At 45.5% G+C, this 23,094-nt stretch overlaps 1 protein-coding gene across 1 annotated transcript in view; it reads left to right on the top strand.

The window, feature by feature from the left end:
• STAB2 (stabilin 2) overlaps positions 1 to 23,094 on the top strand; it is a 164,677-nt gene that overhangs the window by 132,674 nt on the left and 8,909 nt on the right. The window contains exons 52-64 of the mRNA XM_063075355.1: positions 956 to 1,045; positions 3,279 to 3,425; positions 4,692 to 4,748; positions 6,007 to 6,133; positions 7,453 to 7,602; positions 10,731 to 10,835; positions 12,123 to 12,230; positions 13,953 to 14,146; positions 15,578 to 15,719; positions 18,466 to 18,599; positions 20,161 to 20,326; positions 20,471 to 20,577; positions 22,691 to 22,810. Of these exons, the coding sequence (XP_062931425.1) occupies positions 956 to 1,045; positions 3,279 to 3,425; positions 4,692 to 4,748; positions 6,007 to 6,133; positions 7,453 to 7,602; positions 10,731 to 10,835; positions 12,123 to 12,230; positions 13,953 to 14,146; positions 15,578 to 15,719; positions 18,466 to 18,599; positions 20,161 to 20,326; positions 20,471 to 20,577; positions 22,691 to 22,810 (1,647 nt within the window). The remainder of the gene's footprint in view (positions 1 to 955; positions 1,046 to 3,278; positions 3,426 to 4,691; positions 4,749 to 6,006; positions 6,134 to 7,452; positions 7,603 to 10,730; positions 10,836 to 12,122; positions 12,231 to 13,952; positions 14,147 to 15,577; positions 15,720 to 18,465; positions 18,600 to 20,160; positions 20,327 to 20,470; positions 20,578 to 22,690; positions 22,811 to 23,094) is intronic.

Genomic DNA, 23,094 nt, shown 5'->3' with positions numbered 1-23,094 from the left:
AATCAAATGCATCAGAGAAGCAAGACCATGCAGAAACACGGCTGCCACCCTGAGTCCTCTCAGGATTCATGTTTCTCCCCAAGACAGACTAGATCCAGTCCAAGAACACCAAATGCCCAAACTTCCGTTCATTCATATTGCCTGGATTCATTTCCTGTGGCTGCTGTAACAAATGACCACAAACCATGAGGATTAAACAACAGCGATTTATCCTCTGTAGTAAACAGTTCTGGAGGCTAGACAACGGGAATCAAGGTGCCCTCAAGGTTGTTCCTTCTGGAGCTTCTGAAGGAGAACCTGTCCCATGCTTCTCTCCTCACTTCTGCTGGTTGCTGGAAATCCTTGCTGGTCCTTGGCTTGTAGGTGCATCCTCCGATCTCTGTCTCCATTGTCACATGGCCATCTTCTCCCTGTGTGTTTCTGTGTCTTCCCATGGCTTTCTCTTATTTCTTCTTCTTTTAAGGACACCATTCATATTGGATTGAGAGCCCACCCTACTCCAGGATTACATACCTCATCCCAACTAATTACATTTGCAATGACCTTATTTCCAAATAAGGTCACATTCTGAGGTACTAGAGATCAGAACTTCAACATAACTTTTTGGGAGGCACAATTCAGCCCAGGACAGCACCCAAGGTCATTTCTCAGCGTTTTACACTCATAGGCTTTGTACACCAAGACAGTATCTTCTGTGGACTCCCCAGTGGAGATGGGGGATGGAAGGGAAATTGAGCCCAGGCCAGCTGGTCGAGACTTTACCTCCAGAAGGAATTTCTACACTCCTAGAAGGCCCCTGGTTACTCTTCGTTTTGATGATCTCTACAGTCATTTTAAAGCTGGGATTATAACTCGTGGGAAAACTTGCATCTGAATTTGGTTGATTGGTAAATCTCCTTCAAGCCTTTCTTCAGCCCAAGTGTGGGGCGTTAATGTTGCACCTTGGCTCCTACAGGTTTTAGCTGTGGATCTCCCCAGATCTGTTGCCTGGAAGACCCTGCAAGGTTCAGAGCTGAGTGTGAAGTGTGGAGCTGGCGGTGACATTGTAAGTGACATCACGGGGGGTGGGGGAGGGAGGATTAGAAACACCTAATGGCAAGCCATTCCCCAACCACTGCCCCTTCAAGGAGATGTTCATTTTCGTCCTCTGCTGACAGCAAGCTTGCCTTCAGAGGTGTCTTCTCTGAAAGTTCTTAAGTCGACACAAAAACCTGATGGATTCTGGCCAGCCCAAGCCCTCATAGCAGGTGGCCAGAAGCCTCTTGCACTTGTGGAGAGCAACTTCTGGTTGACTTTTTTCTTTTTTTCATAGAGCATTTATTTTCCAGTGTGATACCCTTCCCTGAAGCAGGGAAGTACACTGTCGCTTCTTTCCCTTCCTCCCAGCCCCACTGTGGCCTCACCTCCAGCCCTCTCGGCAGTCAGAGCGAGCTCTGGGCTACACCTACCTAGATCAGCCAACAGGAAGAAGGTTTGCAATTCTCACCTTCGCTGGCTTGTCCCTGAATGTCTGCGTTCCCATAATTTCATATGGCGAATGGATCTGATAGGATTAGTTCAACTGTATAGAATCAATAACCCAAAATGACAGTGGCTTAAATATATAAGGATCTATTCTCTCTTGCAAAAGAAATCTGAAGGTAGCTGATCCAGAACCAGTATGCTGGCTCAATGGGGGAGCTCCTTCTGTCTTTCTGCTCTGCAGCACATGGTTCCTGCCTCAAAGTCACCTCAAGATCCAACATGGCTGCTGGAGTTCCAGCCACCCTGTCCACTTTCCAGGCAGTAGAAAGGAGCAAGAGCAAAGGGGTGCATCTCCCAGCTGAGTTATTCCCTTCAAGAAGTCTTCCAGCAAGTCCCACACAACAGCCTGCTTGCACCTTCTAACCAGAATCTCTTTGGTGTTTGGATTGGAATTGCATTGAATTTATAACAGAATTTGAGGAGTGTTAGCATGTTTTCACTCCAGCTTCTGGAGAGTTCTCCCAGTCTACTTACACCCTTGAGATCATCTGAAATATCTCCATAGACCAAAGTGGACACCTGTCAGAGAAGAATGCCCACTGCTCATTCTGTGTGCTAGTAGAGCTTTCAGAGCACTTCACAATATAGTGCTTAGTTTGACGTGTGTAACAACCCTAGGCATTAGGAATCATTAACTCTATCTGGTGAAAAAAATTTGAACATCAGAGAAGTACAGTGTCTTGGTCCGTTTCTGTTGTTTGTAACAAAATAAATGGAAGTGGGTGATATATAAAGAAAATGAAAGGTATTTCTTACAGTTTCCAAGGCTGGGAAATCCAAAGTCCAGGGAACACATTTGGTGAAGGCTTTGGTGTTGGCGACAGTGATAGAAGGGTATCACATTGGGAAAATGGCAGAGAGAGAGCAAGAGGACAACTTCCTCATTCAGTGACTTGCCCATGGTCACACCGTGCACAGGTGCACATGCAAGGCTTGAACCACAGTTTTCTGGTGTTCTTTCCACTGAATTATCTCCATTCCATCGATAGATGCTGAGATTTATCTTTTGTCTTCTCATGGAACTTTCTAAAAGCATTTTACATCTTGGAAGAAGAATGTATCCCTCAACTTACTAGCTGGGTGATTTGGGAGAAGGAAGCCATAGGATCATCACAAGCATTCAATGAAATGATGTATCTAAAGCCCAGCTCAGATTATGCCTGGTACATGTGGAAAAAAGAAGTTGTTATTTTCATTACAAAGTCCATCCCTTGTATATCCTGGAAAGAAAGTTGAGCCAGGCACTCTGCTAGGTGCTGGCACTAAATAAGAAAACTCTGCATGAAGTGGCCATGTCAGCAAAGTTCATCCTGAACCACATTGAGGTCCTCCCTGCACCATCCTGTCACCCCACTGCCCATGTCCCTACTTTGGTCGAGGCAGTATTGTGTTGCAGAGGAGCCAAGAGGGCAGGCCCCAAGGCTAACAGCCTGGGTGCGAATGCCTGCACCACCGCCTGCTGGGCAAGTCATTTAACTTCTGACTGCCTCAGTTTCTTCATCTGCAAATGAGTACAAATAGTAGTAGCTGCATTTGCTGATGAGGAAACTGAGTCAGTGAGAGGATTAAAAGAAGTTGTACAGGTAAAGAACAGTAGCTGGTACATAAATAATGAGTGTTTAATAAATATATTCAGTCTTCCTGAGTCTTTCAGGTGCTGGCCACATTTTACCGCCTGGGAAGAAGAGAAGTCTGAGAGGGATTGTTAATTCTCTCTCTCTCTCTCTCTCTCTCTCTCTCTCTCTCTCTCACAGGGCGAGCTCTTTCTAAATGGCCAAACGTGCAGAATTGTGGAGCGGGAGCTGTTGTTTGACCTGGGCATAGCCTATGGCATTGACTGTCTGCTGATTGATCCCACCCTGGGGGGCCGCTGTGACACTTTCACTACTTTCAGTGTCTCGGTCAGTCCCAAAAACAACACTGTCTTAAGAAAACCTTGGGCCAAAGAACAGCCATCGTGATCCTGCATGGACCCTGTTGTGAAACCACTGAAGTCTGGTCCTCAGTGAGACCAGGACCCAAGAGATCTGAGGGCCCAGAGATGGAGTTCTTCAGACCTAGCGTCAACAAGCGTCTACTTAGCCCTACACGGCCTCAAACATTCTTGTTTATCCATCCATCTACTATTCCTGTGTGCCAGCTATCCTACCACTCATTTTCAAATTCATCCATCTACTCAGTCATTCACTCATTCATTCAACAAACATTGTTGAGCTTGTGCCAGAGTAAATTATATAAATTGCCATATTGGACAGTTTGGGACCTACAAAATGACAGTTTTATATGATCAGTCCAATATTTTATGACAGCCACTTTCATTTACCCATTCATTCATTTGACAACATTGATTGAACCTTTGGGCACTACACCTTGTGAAACATTTTAACATCCACCCATTCATCTATCCAATACCACTTATTGAGTACCAACTTTGAGCCAGCCATTCTGCTCAATGCTCATCTTACCCCCACAATATTCCAATACTGGAAGTAGTTATCATCCACTCTGTTGTGTGGATTTGAAAACTGAGATTCAAAGAGGTGAGACTTTACATGGCAAAGTTTGTTACCAGTTGGTGTCAGTATCTGGCATCTCACAGGCATTCAATAAATATCCCAAAACTTTACGATACCAATCAGCCAAAGTAGGAGCAAACCAATTGTCCTTTCTGCTATAGAGGTTAGGGCCTTTTTACTTTCCAAAGAATATTCACACATGTTTTTTCAGTTAATTATTTTCCTTCTCCAATCCCCTGAAGATCAAATAGCAGCAAGAATTATTATCCCTACTTTATAGTTCATAAAACTAAGGATCAAAGAGTATAAATGATTGACCAACAGTATCAAAGTTAACTTAAAATGGAACTGACAGGTACATCCACATTTTCCATTGCTACCACTGCATGCCTATATACACTGCTCTGGTCCAGCTCTCTGTAAGAGGGGACGTTTCCCCTCAAAGAACTAAACCAAAGAGTTGAGGGCCAAGACAGACCTTCAGAAATCTCCATGGCAAAGTGGTAGTGTGTTTATTTCTGTATTCTTGATCATAGCCAGAATCTTAATCAAGATTAAGTTCTTGATCAACCTATCCGGGTATTAGCCAGGGACACTTCCTTGTGTTTTCCAACATTCTTGATTTTTAACTGTTTCTTTCCTTGCATATAGGGGGATTGTGGGAGCTGTGTCAATACTCCCAGCTGCCCAAGGTGGAGTAAACCAAAGGTAACTATGAATGCAAGAATAACATTTGGAGAGCCATAGGTTTGTTTCATTATCAGACCTCAGTCTTCTGGTGTGTGTATGTGCGTGTCTGTCTGTGGGTATGTTGCACAAGGGTACTTTCAAAAGTTCATGGAAAAATAGAATTAAAAGATAATCTGAATCTTTCCATGAGCTTTTTAAGATCCTCATATAAATGTAATTTATGTCATTCTTTTAACAACCAAGTCAATGGGATGAGAGATGAACATTCTCAGTCCAATCTATCAACCTACTACCCATCTTCTAGGAACTGTCTAGAACAGCCATGGGATTGTAGACCTAGAAAGGAGTTCAAAGATAATTATAAGAGTAATAGCTATATATTGTTGCCTGCTGTTCATGTCTCAGGCTCTGTGCTAGGCCCTTTGTATATTCATTATACCTATTACTCATTATAACACTCATCGGAGGCTATTATTACTTCCACTTTATTTATGAGAAAATGAGTCTCAGAGAGGGGAAGCAATCAGCGTAAGGCCACACAGCTTGTCAGGAGCAGAGCTAGGATTAAAGCCCAGAAAGCAGCATAGAGTAAGAGTTAAGCCAATGAAATTTGGCATCGGCAGCTATGGTGTCAAATTCCAGTAACCTTTGGCAAGTTACATGATCTCTCAGTTTTGCCTCTGTAAAATGGAGCTAATCGACAATTCTGTATTCAGTTATTAGGAAAATCAAATTTTCATATGTGTGTACATTTAAGTGCCCAGCACATAGTAAGTGCTCATCAACTATTGTTTTTTAATATTCATTCCAAAGTCAAGCTCTTTCTACTGTACTAGTAAAACCTATAACAAAAACACATCTACAAAGCAAAATGGAACTCACATGCTCCTTGCTGAAGATGTCTGGGCCTTGCCACACACCCCTTCGGTGATAGGAAGCTGTCTCTCATCCACGCCCTCCCCAGGCAACCGGGACGTTTGCAAGCAGCTCTAAGTGTCAGGAAGTCCTTCCTCTACTCTAGGGAGAAATCTTCCCTAAGACTCTAGCTCTGCCCCCTTCCCAGCCCAACCAACCCAATCCCAATCCAGGTGTCTCCACCACTGTTCTATTGATTTCCCTAAGAATTGGCTGAAAATAATAATAATAATGCTCTTGCCCCTTGACGGTCCCGTTTTCGACTGGGCAGTACCGGGATTCTCCACCAGGGGGAGGACTAGAGCCCCAGGTCCCAGCCCGCGCGTGGCAGGCGCAGGGCTCATCCGCTCTCTCCCTTCAGGGTATGAAGCAGACGTGTCTCTACAACCTGCCCTTCAGGAGGAGCGTGCAAGGCTGCCGGCAGCAGTGCGTCCTGGTGATACAGCTCCCCAGGTGCTGCAAGGGCTACTTCGGGAGAGACTGCCAGGGTGAGGGCGCCTCTTCCCGCCCCGCGATTCTAAAAGGACTGCACGCTCCCTGCACAGCATTTGCAAGCACCAGAATCATACAGATGAGGGGCAACATTGCTACTGACCATTCCCAGACCCCAAAACCATCACCACTCTGAAGAGTTGTGTATCTTCCTTTTTAATTCTTTCATTCGACATATTCCGGGTTTTTTCAGAGTGGAGATTCTGGTGTGCATATATGCTATGTGCATATATGCTAATTGGGTGTCTGCTTTTTTGCTTAACATTAGAGCATAGGCATTTCCCATGGTGCTAAAAACACCACATTTCGTTTTTGACGTGCTGCAACGTCCAAGATACTGATAAGCACATGAGTTTAAATGCATCCGATATGCCTCTGCCCTGGCAGGTGATATACTGACACTGTATGTGTGGGCCATAATTTCCTGAAGCCCCCTGTTGTAGGATGCAAAGCGTTGTCCCCCCTCCCTCACCTCACAGGGAAAGGCTCCTTGCGAAAGGGCATTTGGGCTCATCCTGAAACCCCTGTGTCGGATACAGTTTCTAGCCAATAACACATCAACAGCGGCGGTCTGACAAGTGCCTTCATGGCACTTCTGATCTGCCCCACATTGTTCAGTGCAGGCACATTATTGAGGGCTAGTTCCCATCCGTATCAATACATTTAATCCTGGCGACAAACCCTAGGGGAATAGATTCCGTTGTTGTCCCCATTTAACAGATGAGAAAACAGAGGCACAGAGAGGATAAGAAGTGAGCCCAAGGTGCCACAGTCTGTCTGCAGAAGCCATGGTTTTTACTGCCACACGTGCTCCATTCACTGTAATCCACGTTCTGGGCTGAGAGTCCTCGCGGTCACCAGCCTCCGCCCTCCATCATAAAACCAGTGTCATCCCTTGTATTTGTTCAGCACTTAATATTTTCAAAATGCTGTGTCATTGTACCTCATTTGATCCTCACGACAACAAAGTGGTCTAGGTCAAGAGCAAGCTCTCTGTTGTCATCAGCAGCAGCAGCACCATTCAGAGCTGAGAAAACTAAAGCTCAGAGCAAGTTCGTTACTCAGCCCAGATCTGCACAAATCCAGGGGTCCTGATTTACACAGTTCGGTGTATCGCCCTGCCGAGGGAGAATCGTACCAGATACATTTAAGCACATGTCCCATTGGCCAGTGGCTTGCCCTAAATGTCCATGGACACCCAGGCCCTCGGCCCCCGTGGGCTCATGGATGTCAGAATCCACAGCATGCTTACAAAGGTGCTGAGCCGCTCTGGGTCTGGGGGACTGTTGAGTCACTGCTGTTTCATCTCTTCCAGCCTGCCCTGGAGGACCGGATACCCCGTGTAATAACCGGGGTGTCTGCCTGGATCAGTACTCATCCACAGGAGAGTGTAGATGCAACGTTGGCTTCAATGGGACGGCGTGTGAGCTGTGCTGGCCGGGGAGATTTGGACCTGATTGTCAGCGTATGTGGCACCACTTCATTGTGCTAGAGCCTGGTGGTTAGCTGTGTGCTCCCTGTCCTCATCCATACCTTCCACCTGACCTGGGAGCATCCTTCCTCCCCTTTCTCCCAGCCACCCACCTCCCATCCACTTGCCCTATGTGCTTTTCCCTCCTTGGATGTTCCCCTCTTTCCATCTCTGAAGGAGCCTCACCTCTAGAAAAGAAAACTCATCCCCGGCGGCCACCAAGGCAAGCTGTGGCTGAACAACGTTCATTCATTTAGTCATTCAACCAACATGTATTTATTGAGTCCTTATTAATATTGATAGCTAACTTTTATTGAGTGCCTACTATATGCCAGACATATATGTTTTATCATTTAATTGTCATAATAACTCTCTGAGGACAGTTCTGTTATCCCCAATTAGCTGATGAAGAAACCAAGGTACAAAGAGGTTAAGCAATTTGCTCAAGAGCCAGGAGTTGTTCTAAAGTCTAGGGATACAGTGGGGTTGGGGGAGGGGTGTGGACAAAATTCCAGCTCTCAAAGAGCTTACAGAAACGAAAATAATTATAAACGTTATAAATATAGAGAATCAGGTAAAGGGATCAAGAATAAAAGGAGGCACTGTTTTGGTGGGGGAGTTCTTAAGATTTTTGTTGCTTTTTCTTTTGTTGTTTGTTTATTTTTTTAGCTCCAACTTATAAGTAAGGACATATGGTGTTTCTCTTTCTGTACCTGGCTTATTTCACTTAACATAATTTTCTCTAAGTTCATCCATGTTGCAGTGAATGCCAGAATTTCAACTTTTTTTTTTTTTTTGATGTAGTAGTATTCCATTGTGTAAATATACCACATTTTCCTTATCCAGTCATCTGACAATGGACATTTAGGTTGGTTCCAACTCTTGGCTGTTGTAAGTAGAACTGCGACAAACATGGGAGTGCAGGTATCCCTTCGACATGATGATTTCCATTCTTTGGGGTGTATACCCAGCAGTGGGATTGCTCGATCATATGGCAGTTCTATCTGTAGTTGAGGAACCTCCCTACTGTTTTCTATAATGATTGCACTAATTTATAGTCCCACCAACGGTGTAGGAGGGTTCTTATTTCTCCACATCCTCACCAGCATTTGTTATTCTCTTTTTGACAATGGCCAGTCTCACTGGGGTAAGATGTTATCTCAGTGTGGTTTTGATTTGCTTTTCCCTGATGATTAGTGATGTTCAGCATTTTTTCAAGTGTCTGTTGGCCATTTATATGTTTTCCTTAGAGAAATGCCTATTCAGCTCCTTTGGCCATTTTTAATCAGGTTACTTGTTTTTTTACTGTTGTTTGAGTTCCTTGTTTGTTTTGGATATTAATCCCTTGCTGGATGCATAGTTTTCAAATATTTTCTCCTATTCTGTAGGTTGTGTTTTCACTCTGTTAGTTGCTTCTTTTGCTATGCAAATGCTTTTTAGTTTGACATAATCCCATTTGTTTATTTTTTCTTTTGCTGCCTGTGCTTTGGGGGACTTATTCATAAAGTCTTTGCCCAGTCCTACTTCCTGAAGTGTTTCCCTATGTTTTCTTTTAGGAGTTTTATTTTTTCGGGTCTTATATGTAAGTGTTTAATCCATTTTGAGTTGATTTTGGTATATGGTGAGAGGTACATGTCTAGTTTCATTCTCCTACATATGGATATCCAGTTTTCCCAGCACCATTTATTGAAGAGGCAGTCTTTTCCCCAATGTATGTTTTCGTTGCCTTTGTCAAAGATCAGTTGGTTGTAAGTATGTGAGTTGATTTCTGGGTTCTTTATGCTGTTCCATTGGTCTGAGTGTCTGATTTTATGCCAGTACCATCCTGTTTTGGTTACTATAGCTTTGTAGTATAATTTGAAGTCAAATAGTGTTATGCTCTTGCTTTTTTTTTTTTTTTTCTCTTCAGGATTGCTTTGGCTATTCAGGGTCTTTTGTTGTTCTCCATAAATGTTAGGATTGTTTTTTCTATTTCTGTAAAGAATGTCATTGCTATTTTGCTGGGGATTGCATTGAATCTGTAGATTGCTTTGGGTAGTATGGACATTTTCACAGTGTTTACTCATCCAATCCAAGACCATGGAATGTCTTTCCATCTTTTTGTGTGGAGGCATTGTTTTAGAAGACATCTCACACAAGGACTATTTGAGTAGAGACCTAACAGAGGTGAGCAGACCAATCTAACTTTTAACAATGGTAGAAATGGCTATTGAGCACTCAAAATGTGACTGAGGAACTGAATTTTTAATTTTAACTAGTTTAAATAGCCACATGTAGCAAGTGACTATTGGACTGGAAAGCACAGACCAGAAGAATGGCTTTCTTGGAGGAGAGGAATGGCTTTCTTGGATGGGACATGAGTAGGTGCAAAAGCCCTGCAGCAGGCATGGGCTTGGCCTGCAAGGAACAGCATGGTGGCCAGGGCAGCTGAGCAGCATGGGCAAACAAGAGAAAAAAAGGAAGGAAATGAAATCTGAAGGGGCCAGATCGCATCTAAACTGCTGTATCTGTTCTAAGTGTGATGGGCAGGTGGTTGAGGATTGTGAACAGAGGAGTGTCACAAGCAGATTAGAAAGGATCATTCTAGGTGGGCTATGGAGGATATACTGTAGGAGAGCAATGCAGAGGCAGGGCCACCTTTGGGAAACTGAAGCAACAATCTAGGCAAGAGCTAGTGGCAACTTGGGCTAGCATGGTAGTGCTGGAGGTGACTAGAAGGGTAGCACAGATACATATTTTTTAAATTTTACTTTTAAATGCATTTCTCATCAGGAGGCCTCAGACGAGGTTCTCTCCCTTATCTGTCCTATTGCATACCCCATGATACCCTCTACTTCCGTGGTTATGACTTTTATAATTACATGTTCAACAGCTGGTTACTCCTAGAGTGTAAGCCCCATGAGAGCAGAAGCCTTATCTCTAATGTATTCCCTTGTAACCTCATTGCCTAGTAGTGTCTCGCACTGAATAAGTTACTTTTTGAATGTTTGAATGAATGACTATGGCATAAACATGCTGCCTCCCACACTGAAAATGCACAGCCAACAGATGGTCAGTGAGCTGCTTGATTGGATTTGATCCCTGATCACTGCTTACTGATCACAGTCTAATTTGCTTTACAGCCTGTGGCTGCTCAGACCATGGACAGTGTGACGATGGAATCACGGGCTCCGGGCAGTGCCTCTGCGAAACGGGGTGGACAGGCCGCTTTTGTGACATTCAAGCAGGTCTGTCATGGGAGTGGCCAGCCACTGGCAGTCCCAGGCTGCAGTGGACCTGCCGAGAGCATCCAAGTGAGGTTGGGAGTGTGAGTGACACCTGAAAAAAATGACAAAACAGGCGTTCCCATTTTCACGTGGAAAAGATGATTTGGATCTGTGTCCCTGGGCCTCTGGAGGTTGGTGACTTGAAGGAAAACTAAATGAAAAGATTTAACTCAAGTCCAGGAAACCAGCATGTCATCCTGCACGATTGTAGAAGGGCCACCTCCAGCAGAGAGTCACGGGATCAGGCAGGGGCGGTGCCTCGTTACAGTGACTCTCGGGCCCAGCTGTGTACTGACACAGAGGCTGGGTGGTTTCAAAGAAAGTGCAGTCTTTGGAGTCCCCAGACTAGGATCTGACCCCTGATTCTGCTCCTTATTAGATGAGTAACCTTAGATATCCCACCCTCTCTGAGCCTTGACTTGGTGCACACCATAAGGGAGGACTGTGTGAGGATTGGAGATCACGGTTTTGAAGTGCCCAGTGTATGCAGGTGCTCAAAAACAGTAGCTGCCATTACCCTTGTCATTGTCATCCTTGACATAGTTTGATCTTTACTAAGTAGTCAGTTTTCTGAGGTCTCTCTTATACCCCAAAGCCATGTGTTCTGGAAGGTCTGAGATGTCAAAGTTGGATTATCCAATGTGAACCACTTTCATTTCATTCTCTCTGGGTCAGGGGGCATAACTAGGCTCTTCCTATGGGCTTTAGCAACCTGAAGTTTCAGGAACTTCAACAATATGAATAACTTCAGTTCTTCCTGCTCCCCCCTCCTCCTAACTCCTCCCCAAACTCCCCATGGCCTCACGCTGCCTGTGAACACTGCAGCTCATCCAGCCACCAAAGCTCCAGACTTCTCCCAGCTCAGTGGTGCCCTCGGACAGCCATGGAACATCTCCTCCAATTTAACCATCTCCATCTGGAACCCCATGTCCTTAGGGCCAGAGAGCTAATCCCTGCTAGCAAGTATTGAGGTATAAAATTTTAATTAGTTGTTCCTAAAGGTAACATATTTGCATTTTTACCTGGATAGCATTGCAGAGATAATGTCTTAATAGAAAAGAGTAATTCTAGAATCTCAGAATCTCCAGGCTGGGAGAGACCTTAGCAAATCATCCCATCCCTCTGCTCTGCAGGGCACTTAGGAAACACAGTGGCAGGCCAGAGAGAGAATCTCGGGAAAACTCCTGAGGTGTGTCCCAAGTCCTCCCACTGTGGGTCCAGGATGAATGGTGGTCCCTTTCTTTGCAGTTTTGCCCCCAGAGTGCACACCTCCTTGTTCTGCTCATGCCACCTGTAAGGAGAACAACACATGTGAGTGTAACCTGAACTATGAAGGTGACGGAATAACCTGCACAGGTGAGTCCCTTTGGTGCACACGTGAAATAGCAGCATGGCACGGGAGAGGAGCAGGGCTTGTCCCAGAGCCTGGGCTCAGTCCTGGGGTGGAGTCTCTTTAGCCATACCTACCCTCCTTGTGGCTCAGTTTCCTTAGTGGGTTTGCTCATGTTTGATTTACCCATTCCAGATCATGGTTTTAAAATTACTTTGCAAACTAGGATGCACTATAATTTATAGTCTTGTTGTTGTGTTGTTTTAACTCTGCAAGTAATCCAGTCTTCCAAAAATTCAGAAAATGTACTACACTATTCAAAAAACCAAGCTAAACCTACACGTAAACCTGTCACCACTCAGTGTGAACCACTGTGAACATGGCAATGTCTATCTGCAGTAGTTGGGATATAGGATCAGCCACACAAACACCCAGATGAGCAGGGGCATAAACAAGCCAATGCTTATTTCTGTCTCATATCACAGAAGTTGGGAGGGAGGCATCAGGGCTAACACAAAGTTTCTCTCTGAAAGGTAACTGGGGCCCAGGCTCCTTCTGTTTTGTTGCTCTGCCCCCACTCACATGCCTGTCCCGAGATGACACTACCATAAGCACATCCCAGGCAGCAGGATGGGAAAGGAGGGAGGTGGCAAACCTCCTTCCCTTTAAGAACACAGCAACGAGCTGCTCAAATCACGTCTGCTCCCATCCCTTTGGCGGAACCTCATCACCTGCCATGCCTGGCTGCAAGGGAGCCTGGGAAATGTAGTCTTTTGTTGGGCAACAATGAGCCCAGCTTAAAATCTGTTATTACAGAAAAAGGAGAGAATATGTTGTTGGAGAAAAGTTAGCCGTCTCAGCCACAGGTATTTTCTAATGTTTTCACGAAAAAATACTCATATAGGGATATATACTTTCTTTACAAAAATTAGATCTTTCTCTACCCATTGTTTTGTAATCTGCTTCAAGGCAGCCCAGAAGTGGCTCAGAGCTCAACAATGGCAGCAAAGACCCAAGTTCTCTCTTTCTACCCTGCCATCCTCAGGGCGAGGTTTTTTGTCCTCATGTTTATACTATCAGAGTCTCAAGTAGCTGCCATGACTCTATGCATAAATGAAGGCAGGAGAAATCAGACAGCTTTCCAGCTTCTCCTGCATGTAGAGCTAATCTATTTGGGGGTTGAAATTTGGAGGATTGTGAAAACAAAGATCCTATGAGGTGGTACAACACAATGGGAGAGAATGGGCTTTGGAGCCAAACCAACCTGGGTTTAAATCCCAACCCTACCACATTCTAGCTGTTTTACCTTTGTCAGGTCAGGTAAGCACTTTGAGCCTCAGTTTGTTCATCTGTAGAATGGGTATAACAATGTCTGTCTCATAAGGTGCTCAGTATTGCACTAACCCACAAACACACACACACACACACACACACACACACACACAGAGTCCTAACATTAAAAACCCAAACTCATTCTGAAAACTACTGCTAAAGCAGAGCCTAGAAGTATGTTACAAAGGGGGACAGAAGTGGACAGATGTGATCAGGCCTGATCTGTGAGGGTGTCACAAGGACACAGTGTTGCAAAGGCTTGCACAGAGGCTGCAGGGCATGGGGAGAGAAAGCACCAACATGTGGTGCCATTTACTCCCCCAGTGTCACTGTTGCTGGGTGACCCGTACCCCCAATCTGAAGCCCCAGTTACACAGACAGTGGTAAATTGAGCTTGCTCTCCCTGGCTCTTGCAGTTGTGGATTTCTGCAAACAGGACAACGGGGGCTGTGCGAAGGTCGCCAAGTGCTCCCAGACGGGCACAAAAGTTTCCTGCAGCTGCTGGAAGGGCTACAAAGGGGACGGTCACAGCTGCACAGAGATAGACCCATGTGCGAATGGCCTCAATGGGGGGTGCCATGAGCATGCCACCTGCAAGATGACTGGCCCGGTGAGTGGCTTTCCCCCAGGGGAATTTGGGAGCAGCCCCTTGTGCCTCGCTCAGCCTTGCCTGTCCACATGCTCTCCCATGCAGCCTCTGCCTAAGCTTCCTTCCCACCTCGATCTGTTTCTTGTTAAAAGTCAGTGCTCTAACCGCAGGGTGGTATCCTGGGCAGAAAAAGGACACTAGCGGAAAAACTGGCGAGATCCACATCATCTATTGTTCGGTTAATAGAAAGGTGCCGACGTTAGTTTCTTAATTTTGACTCATGTACTGTGGTTATGCACAATGTTAACATTAGGGGAAACTGGGCGGGAGGTATAGGGGAACTCTCTCTGCTATCTTTGCAACTTTTCAATAAATCTAAAATTGTTCCAAATTTAAAAGTTATTGAAACAAAAAAAGTTGATAAGAAGTGGTGTGCAGGTTTTGGCACTCACTCAAGTCTTTTTAGAATGGACTCAGTGTTCTGTCTATCTGGTGGGAAGAAAAGACGGTGCGAGATCATGTCTGTTGCTGGTTACAAATGTGGACTTAGTGTCAGACAGCCTCTGAGTCTTCTCTCCCAGACTTAACGAGCTCTGTGGTCCTACTGCTGGCTACTTACTCTCTTTGAGCCTCAGTTTCTCTATTTGTACAGTAGGCTTAATCATAAAGACATCACTGGGCTGTTATAGGGACTTTTTGTTTTGTTTTGGGGTTTTTTTTTTTTGTTTTGGGGGGAGATTGGTGGCTAGCTGGTAACAGAGATCAAAACCCTAGACCTTGGTGTTATCAGCACCACGTTCTAACCAACTGAGCTAACCGGCCAGCCCTGTGTGGGGATTAAATGAGATCATTCATTGATTCATCCAGTGGTCACCTACAATGTGCTGTTGCAAGTGCCAGGGATACAGCAGTAGAAGGACAGACAGAGGGCTGGCCAGTTAGCTCAGCTAGTTAGAGCACCACCTTGTAACACCAATGTCAAGGGTTTGGATCCCTGTACCATACCAGCCAGCTGCCAAAAAATAAATAAATAAAAATAAAAGGATGGACAAGGCCCTCGCTTTCCTGGAGCTTATGTCTGAGCAGAGGAAGGGGGCAATACTTAGTACAGGAATAAATGCACAAGATGCCTCCAGAGTGCATGAAGAGCCGTGAAGAACACGGATCAAGCCAATGTGATAGAAGGGCCTGGGAGAGCTACCTTATGTAGAGAGGTCAGGGAGGTGTCTCTGAGGAAGCAACATTTAAGCTGAGATGTGAAGGATGACAAGGTCTCATCATGAGCCTGTACAAAAGCGGGACATAGCAGTGTTTTGATTCCCACTGGACAGGAGAGGCACATTCTCTTGGTCCTTCTGAACACTATCTATCTGGATGGTGGTCCCCGTGGCACTTGGGGTCCTGAGGTCCTAGACGGGAAGCTCTTTCATCTGTCCCACTGTCTCCCCACAGGGCAAGCACAAGTGTGAATGTAAGAGTCACTACGTGGGAGACGGGCTGGACTGTGAGCCGGAGCAGCTGCCCATTGACCGCTGCTTACAAGACAATGGGCAGTGCCACGCAGACGCCATCTGTGCCGACCTCCACTTCCAGGGTCAGTGCAATAAGGGGCTACTGGCCCAAGGCACCCTTTCTTCAGGCTTGGGGGAAGGGACCTGTGCGAGAGGAAGAAGAACAAAACAAAATAAAACAGGGAGCAAAGAGCCCATGCACTGCCCAGACCCAGAAGAGGCAGCAGGCTTGTGCAGCAGAGGCCAGAGTAGAATCGGGCCTAGAGCTGTTCGACCAGGAGGGAGCTCAGAGCTTGCCCATCATGAATTTTTGCCATACTGGCTTTTCCTAAGCTGCTTAGTAACCCTTGCAACCCTTGATTGGAATTGAATCCAAGAAGCACAGCTTAGGGTATTAAATAACAAAAAAATGCCTGTCACATGCAGAAGCAATTTCTTAGCGTTGTTTGGTTGGCATATATGCCATTGGCTTCCAAGTGATTGGCTTGTAATAAACCCACAGGTAGAATAAAACTAAGAATCATGACACACAAGAAAGTAAAAAGCCATGTAGAAGTGCAAAGGCGCAGGTGCCAGACATCCTGAGACCCCGTGGAGGAAAGCCATAAAGAGCACACAAACGTAGTCCTGAACCAAGGCAAAGAGGGACTTCAGTGATTCAGAAGGTGATTCAGGGGCTGGCCAGTTAGCTCAGTTGGTTAGATCACAGCCTTATAACACCAAGGTCATGGGTTTGGAACCCCATATAGGCCAGCTGCCAAAAAAAAAAAAAAGAAAAGAGAAAGTGATTCAGGGCATGCACATTACGGCCAAACTATTTATGAGATGTCTCTGGCTGGGGTTGGGATTGTTTTTACAGATGTGATCATTTTAGTGAGGCAGTTTTTACACGCCTTAATAATAAATACTGACTTAAAACCTGTTATATACCAAAGCCTGAGACACCTTAAGTCCCTTCTGGGATGAAAGAGGGTACATAAGCAGTGGAAATACATAGAATATGACATACATGACATCTGTTCTTGCAAGGAGATTTCCAATGTAGTTGAGGAAATTTTTAAATGAATAAGACAAGAAAAAGAAGTTAATAAGACAGAAGACAGGAGTTTATCTCGTGCTGATGGCACAGCTGAAATGTGAGAGCAAGAAGAATCAGAGAAGAATTGAAAGCAGGAACTTGAAGTGGGTATTCACATTCCCATATTCACAGCAGCACTATTCACAACAGATGAAAAGAGGAATCAACTAAAAGGTTGATCAACAAATGACTTGATAAACAAAATGTGGTGTATCTATACGACGGAATATTATTCACAGTTGAATGAAATGATGGTACATGCTACAACATAGATGAACCTCGAAAACATGAAGTGAAAGAAACCAGACACAAAAGGACAGATAGTGTATGACTGCCCCTGTCCACGTACCTAGAAAGGGCAGATTCATAAAGACAGAAAGGAAAATACGAGGGTACTTTAAATTGTTCGTGGAAAGATTCATATTATCTATTAATTCCATTTTTCCATGAACTTTTTGATGTACCCTTGTAGAGGTTACCAGAGGCTAGGGGAGGGAAGATTGGGGAGTTACTGTCTTATGGGTGTAGAGTTGCTGTTTGGGATGACGGACCATAATAAAAATAAATAGTGGTGATGGTAACACAACAGTGTAAGTATACTTAATGCCACGGAATTGTACGCTTAAGATAGTCAAAAGAGTACATTTTATTTTATACATATTTTATCACAGTTAATTTTTTTAAAAAAGAAAGAATAGAGAAGGGAAAGATCTTCTCTAGGTGAGGCAAGAGGGAGTTTTCAGAGGCACACAGCCTGGGGCTATGGTGGAGACTTGATGGATGCTTGAATAGGGCTCATGACAGAGGAGCAGGCAAGGCATTTGTGTTGGAGGACAGCCTGGACAGGACAGGGTGACCAGTGGCCAGCTGAGGACGAGGCAATGAGGAGACAGGGCATGATGTCAAGGCGATGACCACAAGGTGAAAGGCTCCATCCTGAGAGACCGAACGCGATGACAGTGCCAGGTTACAGCAGACGAGGAGGGAAGGTGACCAGACGTTTGAAAGTTTGGTTAGGGACATTCGTTGTTCAAGGTGATGACATATCAGTGAATAGGAATTTTTAAAAAGACTGGAGGAACGTGAAAATATATCATAATAAAAAGCTACAAAAAAAATTAAAATTCTGGAAGGAAGTACACCAAAATGTTAGCCAGGAAGTAATGATTATCTCCAGGGAGTAAGATTATAGGTGACTTTTGTCTATTTCTTTTTTTACTCTTCTGTACCATCCTCATTTCTGCAATGAACATATCCTATTTTTATAATTAGAAAAGAAATGAATATTTTTTTTTTTTTTTTTTTTTTTTATGTGTCAGTTTATTTTATTTTATTTTTTTTTTAATTTTATTTTGTCGATATACATTGTAGCTGATTAATGCTCCCCATCACCAAAACCTCCCTCCCTTCTCCCTCCCCCCCTCCCCCCCAACCATGTCCTTTCTGTTTGTTTGTTGTATCAACTTCAAATAATTGTGGTTGTTATATCTTCTTACCCCCCCCCCGTTTGTGTGTGTATGTGTGTATGTGTGTGTGTGAATTTATATATTAATTTTTAGCTCCCACCAATAAGTGAGAACATGTGGTATTTCTCTTTCTGTGCTTGACTTGTTTCACTTAATATAAGAAATGAATATTTTATATGATGTGCTTCAACATAACTCAGAGGGGAAGTGGCTTCCCGACACCCAGGGCACAGCTGGCCTTCCCAGGTGGGCTGGCCCGGGTGACTCCTCCCCTTTCTCTTCTAGACACCACTGTTGGGGTCTTCCATCTACGCTCCCCACTGGGCCAGTACAAGCTGACCTTTGACAAAGCCAGAGAGGCCTGTGCCAACGAAGCTGCAGCCATGGCCACCTACAACCAGCTCTCCTATGCACAGAAGGTGGGTCCCAACTAGTGGATGCTGTGCAGGCAGAGTCTGCAGGGAAAGAGGTGCAGCCTCTCCTTAAGGTGGAGGAGACTTAGGCTGCTGCCTTCTGGGAAGGGAGTGCAGGAAGTTCCTGGAGCAACAATAACAACACACCCTGTTCATTTATCAGACGTCTACTGTGCATCAGGCAGTGTGCTTCGTTGACTTTATCGTCCACTCTTACAACATCCCTGGAGGTAGATGTCACTATTCCCATTTTACAAATAGGGAAGCTGAAAAGCTTAAGTGCCCAATGTCACCCATCCAAAAGGTGGCAGGTCCAGCTATTCAAATATAGCCCTGACACCAAAAGTCTATTCTCAATCATGATATTCACCTGCGAAGACAGAAGCAGAGACTGGAGGTGCAGACCTCACAGCTAGAAACCAGAAAGAGATCAGTACCGCAGGCCTAAGACCTCCCTGAACCCACAAAGCAGTTGGGTTTCTCTGAACAGCTTCTGTGGCTGGAGGGGCTGCCGAGGGAATACATGCGGATTGTCCAAGTCTCAGCCCCATCTGAGAGGAAATGGAGCTCTCTGGTCAGGGCTGCTGTCTTATTCTCTAAAACCAGAAGCCCTGTCAATTCAGAAAAGCCAGCACCTTGCAGTTATCTGCTGGTGATTTTTCACTGGGAACAGAGGAGGTGACTGCCTACACAGTATGATTTTAGGGCTCTTTCTCCAACCCCCATCACTACAAAACCTCTCTACCTTTATTAGACCTGATATTTCCTTATCAAGGAACAAAGCCTTTGATGCCAGGACCCAGCATATCGGAGGGTCTGGATCTCTGCAATCTTTCTTGCTGGTTGTGTGGCCTCGATCAAGCTATTGAAGCCTCTGTCCTATATGTATGTTTGTGTAAGGACTGAAGGTAACATGGCACACAGTAGGAACTCAATTTTTGATATTATTAAGAGATCTGGAGTTGACTGCCTGGGTTTGAATGCCAGCTCTACCACTTTCTGGCTGTATGACTTTGAGCAAATTACTTCTCTTTGCCTCGATTTTCTCAATTATATATATGAAAAGGATTTTAAAACTTCCTACTTCATAGGGTTGACATGAGGGTAAAAGGTGTCGACACATGAAAAGCCTTTGCAAGAGAAGGTGGCCCAGAATAAGCTCTCAGTAAGTGTTATGACGATGATCGTGGTGATGCAGGTGGTGATGAAGATGATAAGCAGATGAAGAATTAGAGTTCTATCATCGGTCAGCGTTCTGTCCACCCAGGAGCACAAGAATCTGTACCCGGGGTAAATGGCTGATAGCAAATCCTTTCTCAAGAGCAGAGAGAAGAGAAATGACTGTGAAGGACCTGGAGCACCTACGAGAAAGAGAGGGCACCACGTTCATTCATCCAGTGGCTCAATCAACAAAAATTGAATGATTACCTATTATGTACCAGGCACAGGGGTACAATAGGCCAAATGAGACTGACTCCACGGGGTTATGGTTTGGTGGGGGAATCAGACGTTAACCAAATGATCCCACCACAAATATGAAATTGTGGCCTCATCTGTGTCCCTGCAGGCCAAGTACCACCTGTGTTCAGCAGGCTGGCTGGAGAGTGGGCGGGTTGCCTACCCCACAGCCTACACCTCTAAGAACTGTGGCTCTGGTGTCGTTGGGATAGTGGACTATGGACCTAGACCCAACAAGAGTGAAATGTGGGATGTCTTCTGCTACCGGATCAAAGGTAACTTCCCCAGCTACACTTCAGGTTCCAGGCCATGCAGCTGCTGAGTGGTCCTCAGCCTGGCCAGCCAGTCTCCATGGGTGAGCAGGGCAGCCCAGGCCCAACATCACTGGAGGTGGGACCCTGTGTGCCTCTGCCCTCTAGATGTGAACTGCACCTGCAAGGTGGGCTACGTGGGAGATGGCTTCTCGTGCAGCGGGAACCTGCTGCAGGTCCTGATGTCCTTCCCCTCACTCACAAACTTCCTGATGGTACGTACCACGTCTGCTTGTTTTCACCTCGGGGAGGGAGGGGTTGCCTCAAACTAAGTGTTAGAGGAGTGAGTCATTGAAAGACAACAAAGGCTCACGGTCATAGTTAAGAGCATGGGCGCTGGACCACCTTGCCTGAATTTGAAGCATGGGTTTGCCATTCACTTGCTGCACAACCTTTAAAAAGCTACTTTCCTCTCTGTGCCTCAGTTTCCTCATGTGTAGAATGGAGATGATGATAGCACCAACCTCATAGGGTCATTGTGACGATTAGATGAGTTAACGTTTGTGAAGCATTTAGACACACAGTTAGCACACAGAAAATTCTATATTGATGTTAGCTGGCATTATTTTCTCTGTTTGCATCTAGAGCAGTTTCAGAGTGTGATCTACAGGGATGAGACATTCTTTTGTCTTCATGGACAGGGTGGGCACAGTCAGCTACGCCTGCCCAGTGATCACCCAATGAGCCTAATTAACACGGAGACAATTTGCATTTTGCACTGCACTTAAATTCACATCAATATTCTGCAAGTGATATTCAGTCCAGAGAAACCCCCATTTGTAGAACAATTTTGTGTTGACTAATCAAAGAACTAAGCTAGTAATAATAACAGCAGCAGCTAACTTTTCTAGAGCATTTACCCTGCACTGGTCACTGTACTGAGCCCTTTGCACAAATGCTTTGGTCCACAGAATATGAGCTCCAAGCTCTCTGCCTTGACTGTGATTGTGTCCCCACACCTCAGATAGCAGCTGGCACTTGATAGGTGCTCAATAAATACTTGTTAGAAGGAATAAATCTTCACGCAACCTTATGAGGTCACTTCCGCTATTATTGCCATCTTTTAGATGAAGAAACTGAGGCTTAGCAAGGTCAAGGATACAGTCTTATGCCCCAGAGCTGGGCTCAAACCCAGACTGCCTGGTGCCTGACTCCCCCCTCATGTTTTGTTGTAGGGAACAATGGCAGTCGGTGACTGAGCCACTGTTCCCAGCACAGCTGACAATCAGTGACCTTGGGAGGGGAGGGAATGGGGCATGAGTATAGGGCTTGCAGGATCAGGGCAGAAATTAGATCAAAGATCCCAAAATGGTGAGCTTTTGCCCACAGACCATAGGTATCCATCTAACTGGTCTAAAAATCAGGGTTGCCATAAATACACTAAACACCAAAACCAACATTTCTGCTGCATGGGAACTTGGCTTGGGTCAAGTTTCAGAGAAAAGACAGTGTCAGAACAAAACCCCCCAGCAAATTATTTACCTTCTCTGGACTTCAGTAGCCCTGTCTACACAATGACAAAGTTGAACTGGGTAGGGCGATTTCTTAAAAGGTGCTCTGTGAATATTTATTGAGCACTTACTATGTGCTGGAGATAAATCAGTGAACAAAACAGGCAAACAAAATAAACAATAAACAGAACAAACAAATAAATAGTATTAAATGCTAGAAGGTAGTATATACTATGGAAACAGAAAAAGCCAAGCAGAGGTGGGGGGCACCACTGGGTCCCCATTTTGCACAGAGTGGTGAAGGAAGTCTTGATTGAGAAGATGACACTTGAGCAACATGTGAACAGAAGACAGGGCGTTACCCATGCACACTGCAGGGAGAACATTCCAGAAAGAAGGAACAGTCAGGCAAAGGACAAACAGCGGGAGGGTGCTGGGCCAGTTTAAGGAACAGCAAGGAAGCCAGTCTGGCTGGAACAGAGTGAGCAAGACAGAGGACAGCCGGGCCTGGGATCAGAGGAGCAGCAGCAGCCAAGTGGCTTGGACCTCATGAGCCACTGTACGGACTTTTCCCCTGAGTGAAGTGGGGGCCATTGCAGGATCTTAAGAAGAGGAGACAAGATTTAACTTACATTTCAAGGACTGCTTGGGCTGCTGTGTTGAGGATGGTCTGTAATGTGGCTACGTCTTCGGACCACAGCATTAGTTGAGGAAAGGGAAGGTTCTAGAACTCTGCTGAGGGGCAGTCAGAAGTCTGACTGAGTGGGGCTGATGTCAGGAATATCCCCCAGTAGGCGATGCCCTGCGACCCTCTCCAGCCACCCTAGTCCTCACACACCAGGCCTGGCCCGTCTGACACCTCCGGTTCTCTCCCCAGGAGGTGCTGGCCTATTCCAACAGCTCCGCCAGAGGCCGTGCCTTCCTGAAACACCTGACCGACCTGTCCATCCACAGCACCCTCTTTGTGCCACAGAACAGCGGGCTGGGGAACAACGAGGTGAGTCGGGTCCCTGGCACCTGCACTCTAGACTAGTATCAGTTGTCTGTCACCCCAACAAGGCTGCGTCACAAATTACCCAACACTCAGTGGCTACGCATTTATTTAGCTCCATGTCTGCAGACCAGCAGTCACTTCTGGCCCCGGCTCGCTGGGCCTGAGGCCGGCCGGTGTGTGACTGGCTCCACAGGGCTCAGGCTAGCCCCGGCATGTTCTTGGGACAATGGCAGGGAGTAACAGTGGTGTCAGCAAGCCCAGCCCTGCAGCGCTTTCCAAGCCTCTGC

This window comes from Cynocephalus volans, chromosome 12 (assembly GCF_027409185.1).
Source record: "Cynocephalus volans isolate mCynVol1 chromosome 12, mCynVol1.pri, whole genome shotgun sequence".
Classification (NCBI taxonomy): domain Eukaryota; kingdom Metazoa; phylum Chordata; class Mammalia; order Dermoptera; family Cynocephalidae; genus Cynocephalus; species Cynocephalus volans.
This window is presented reverse-complemented; position numbering and strand designations above follow the sequence as displayed.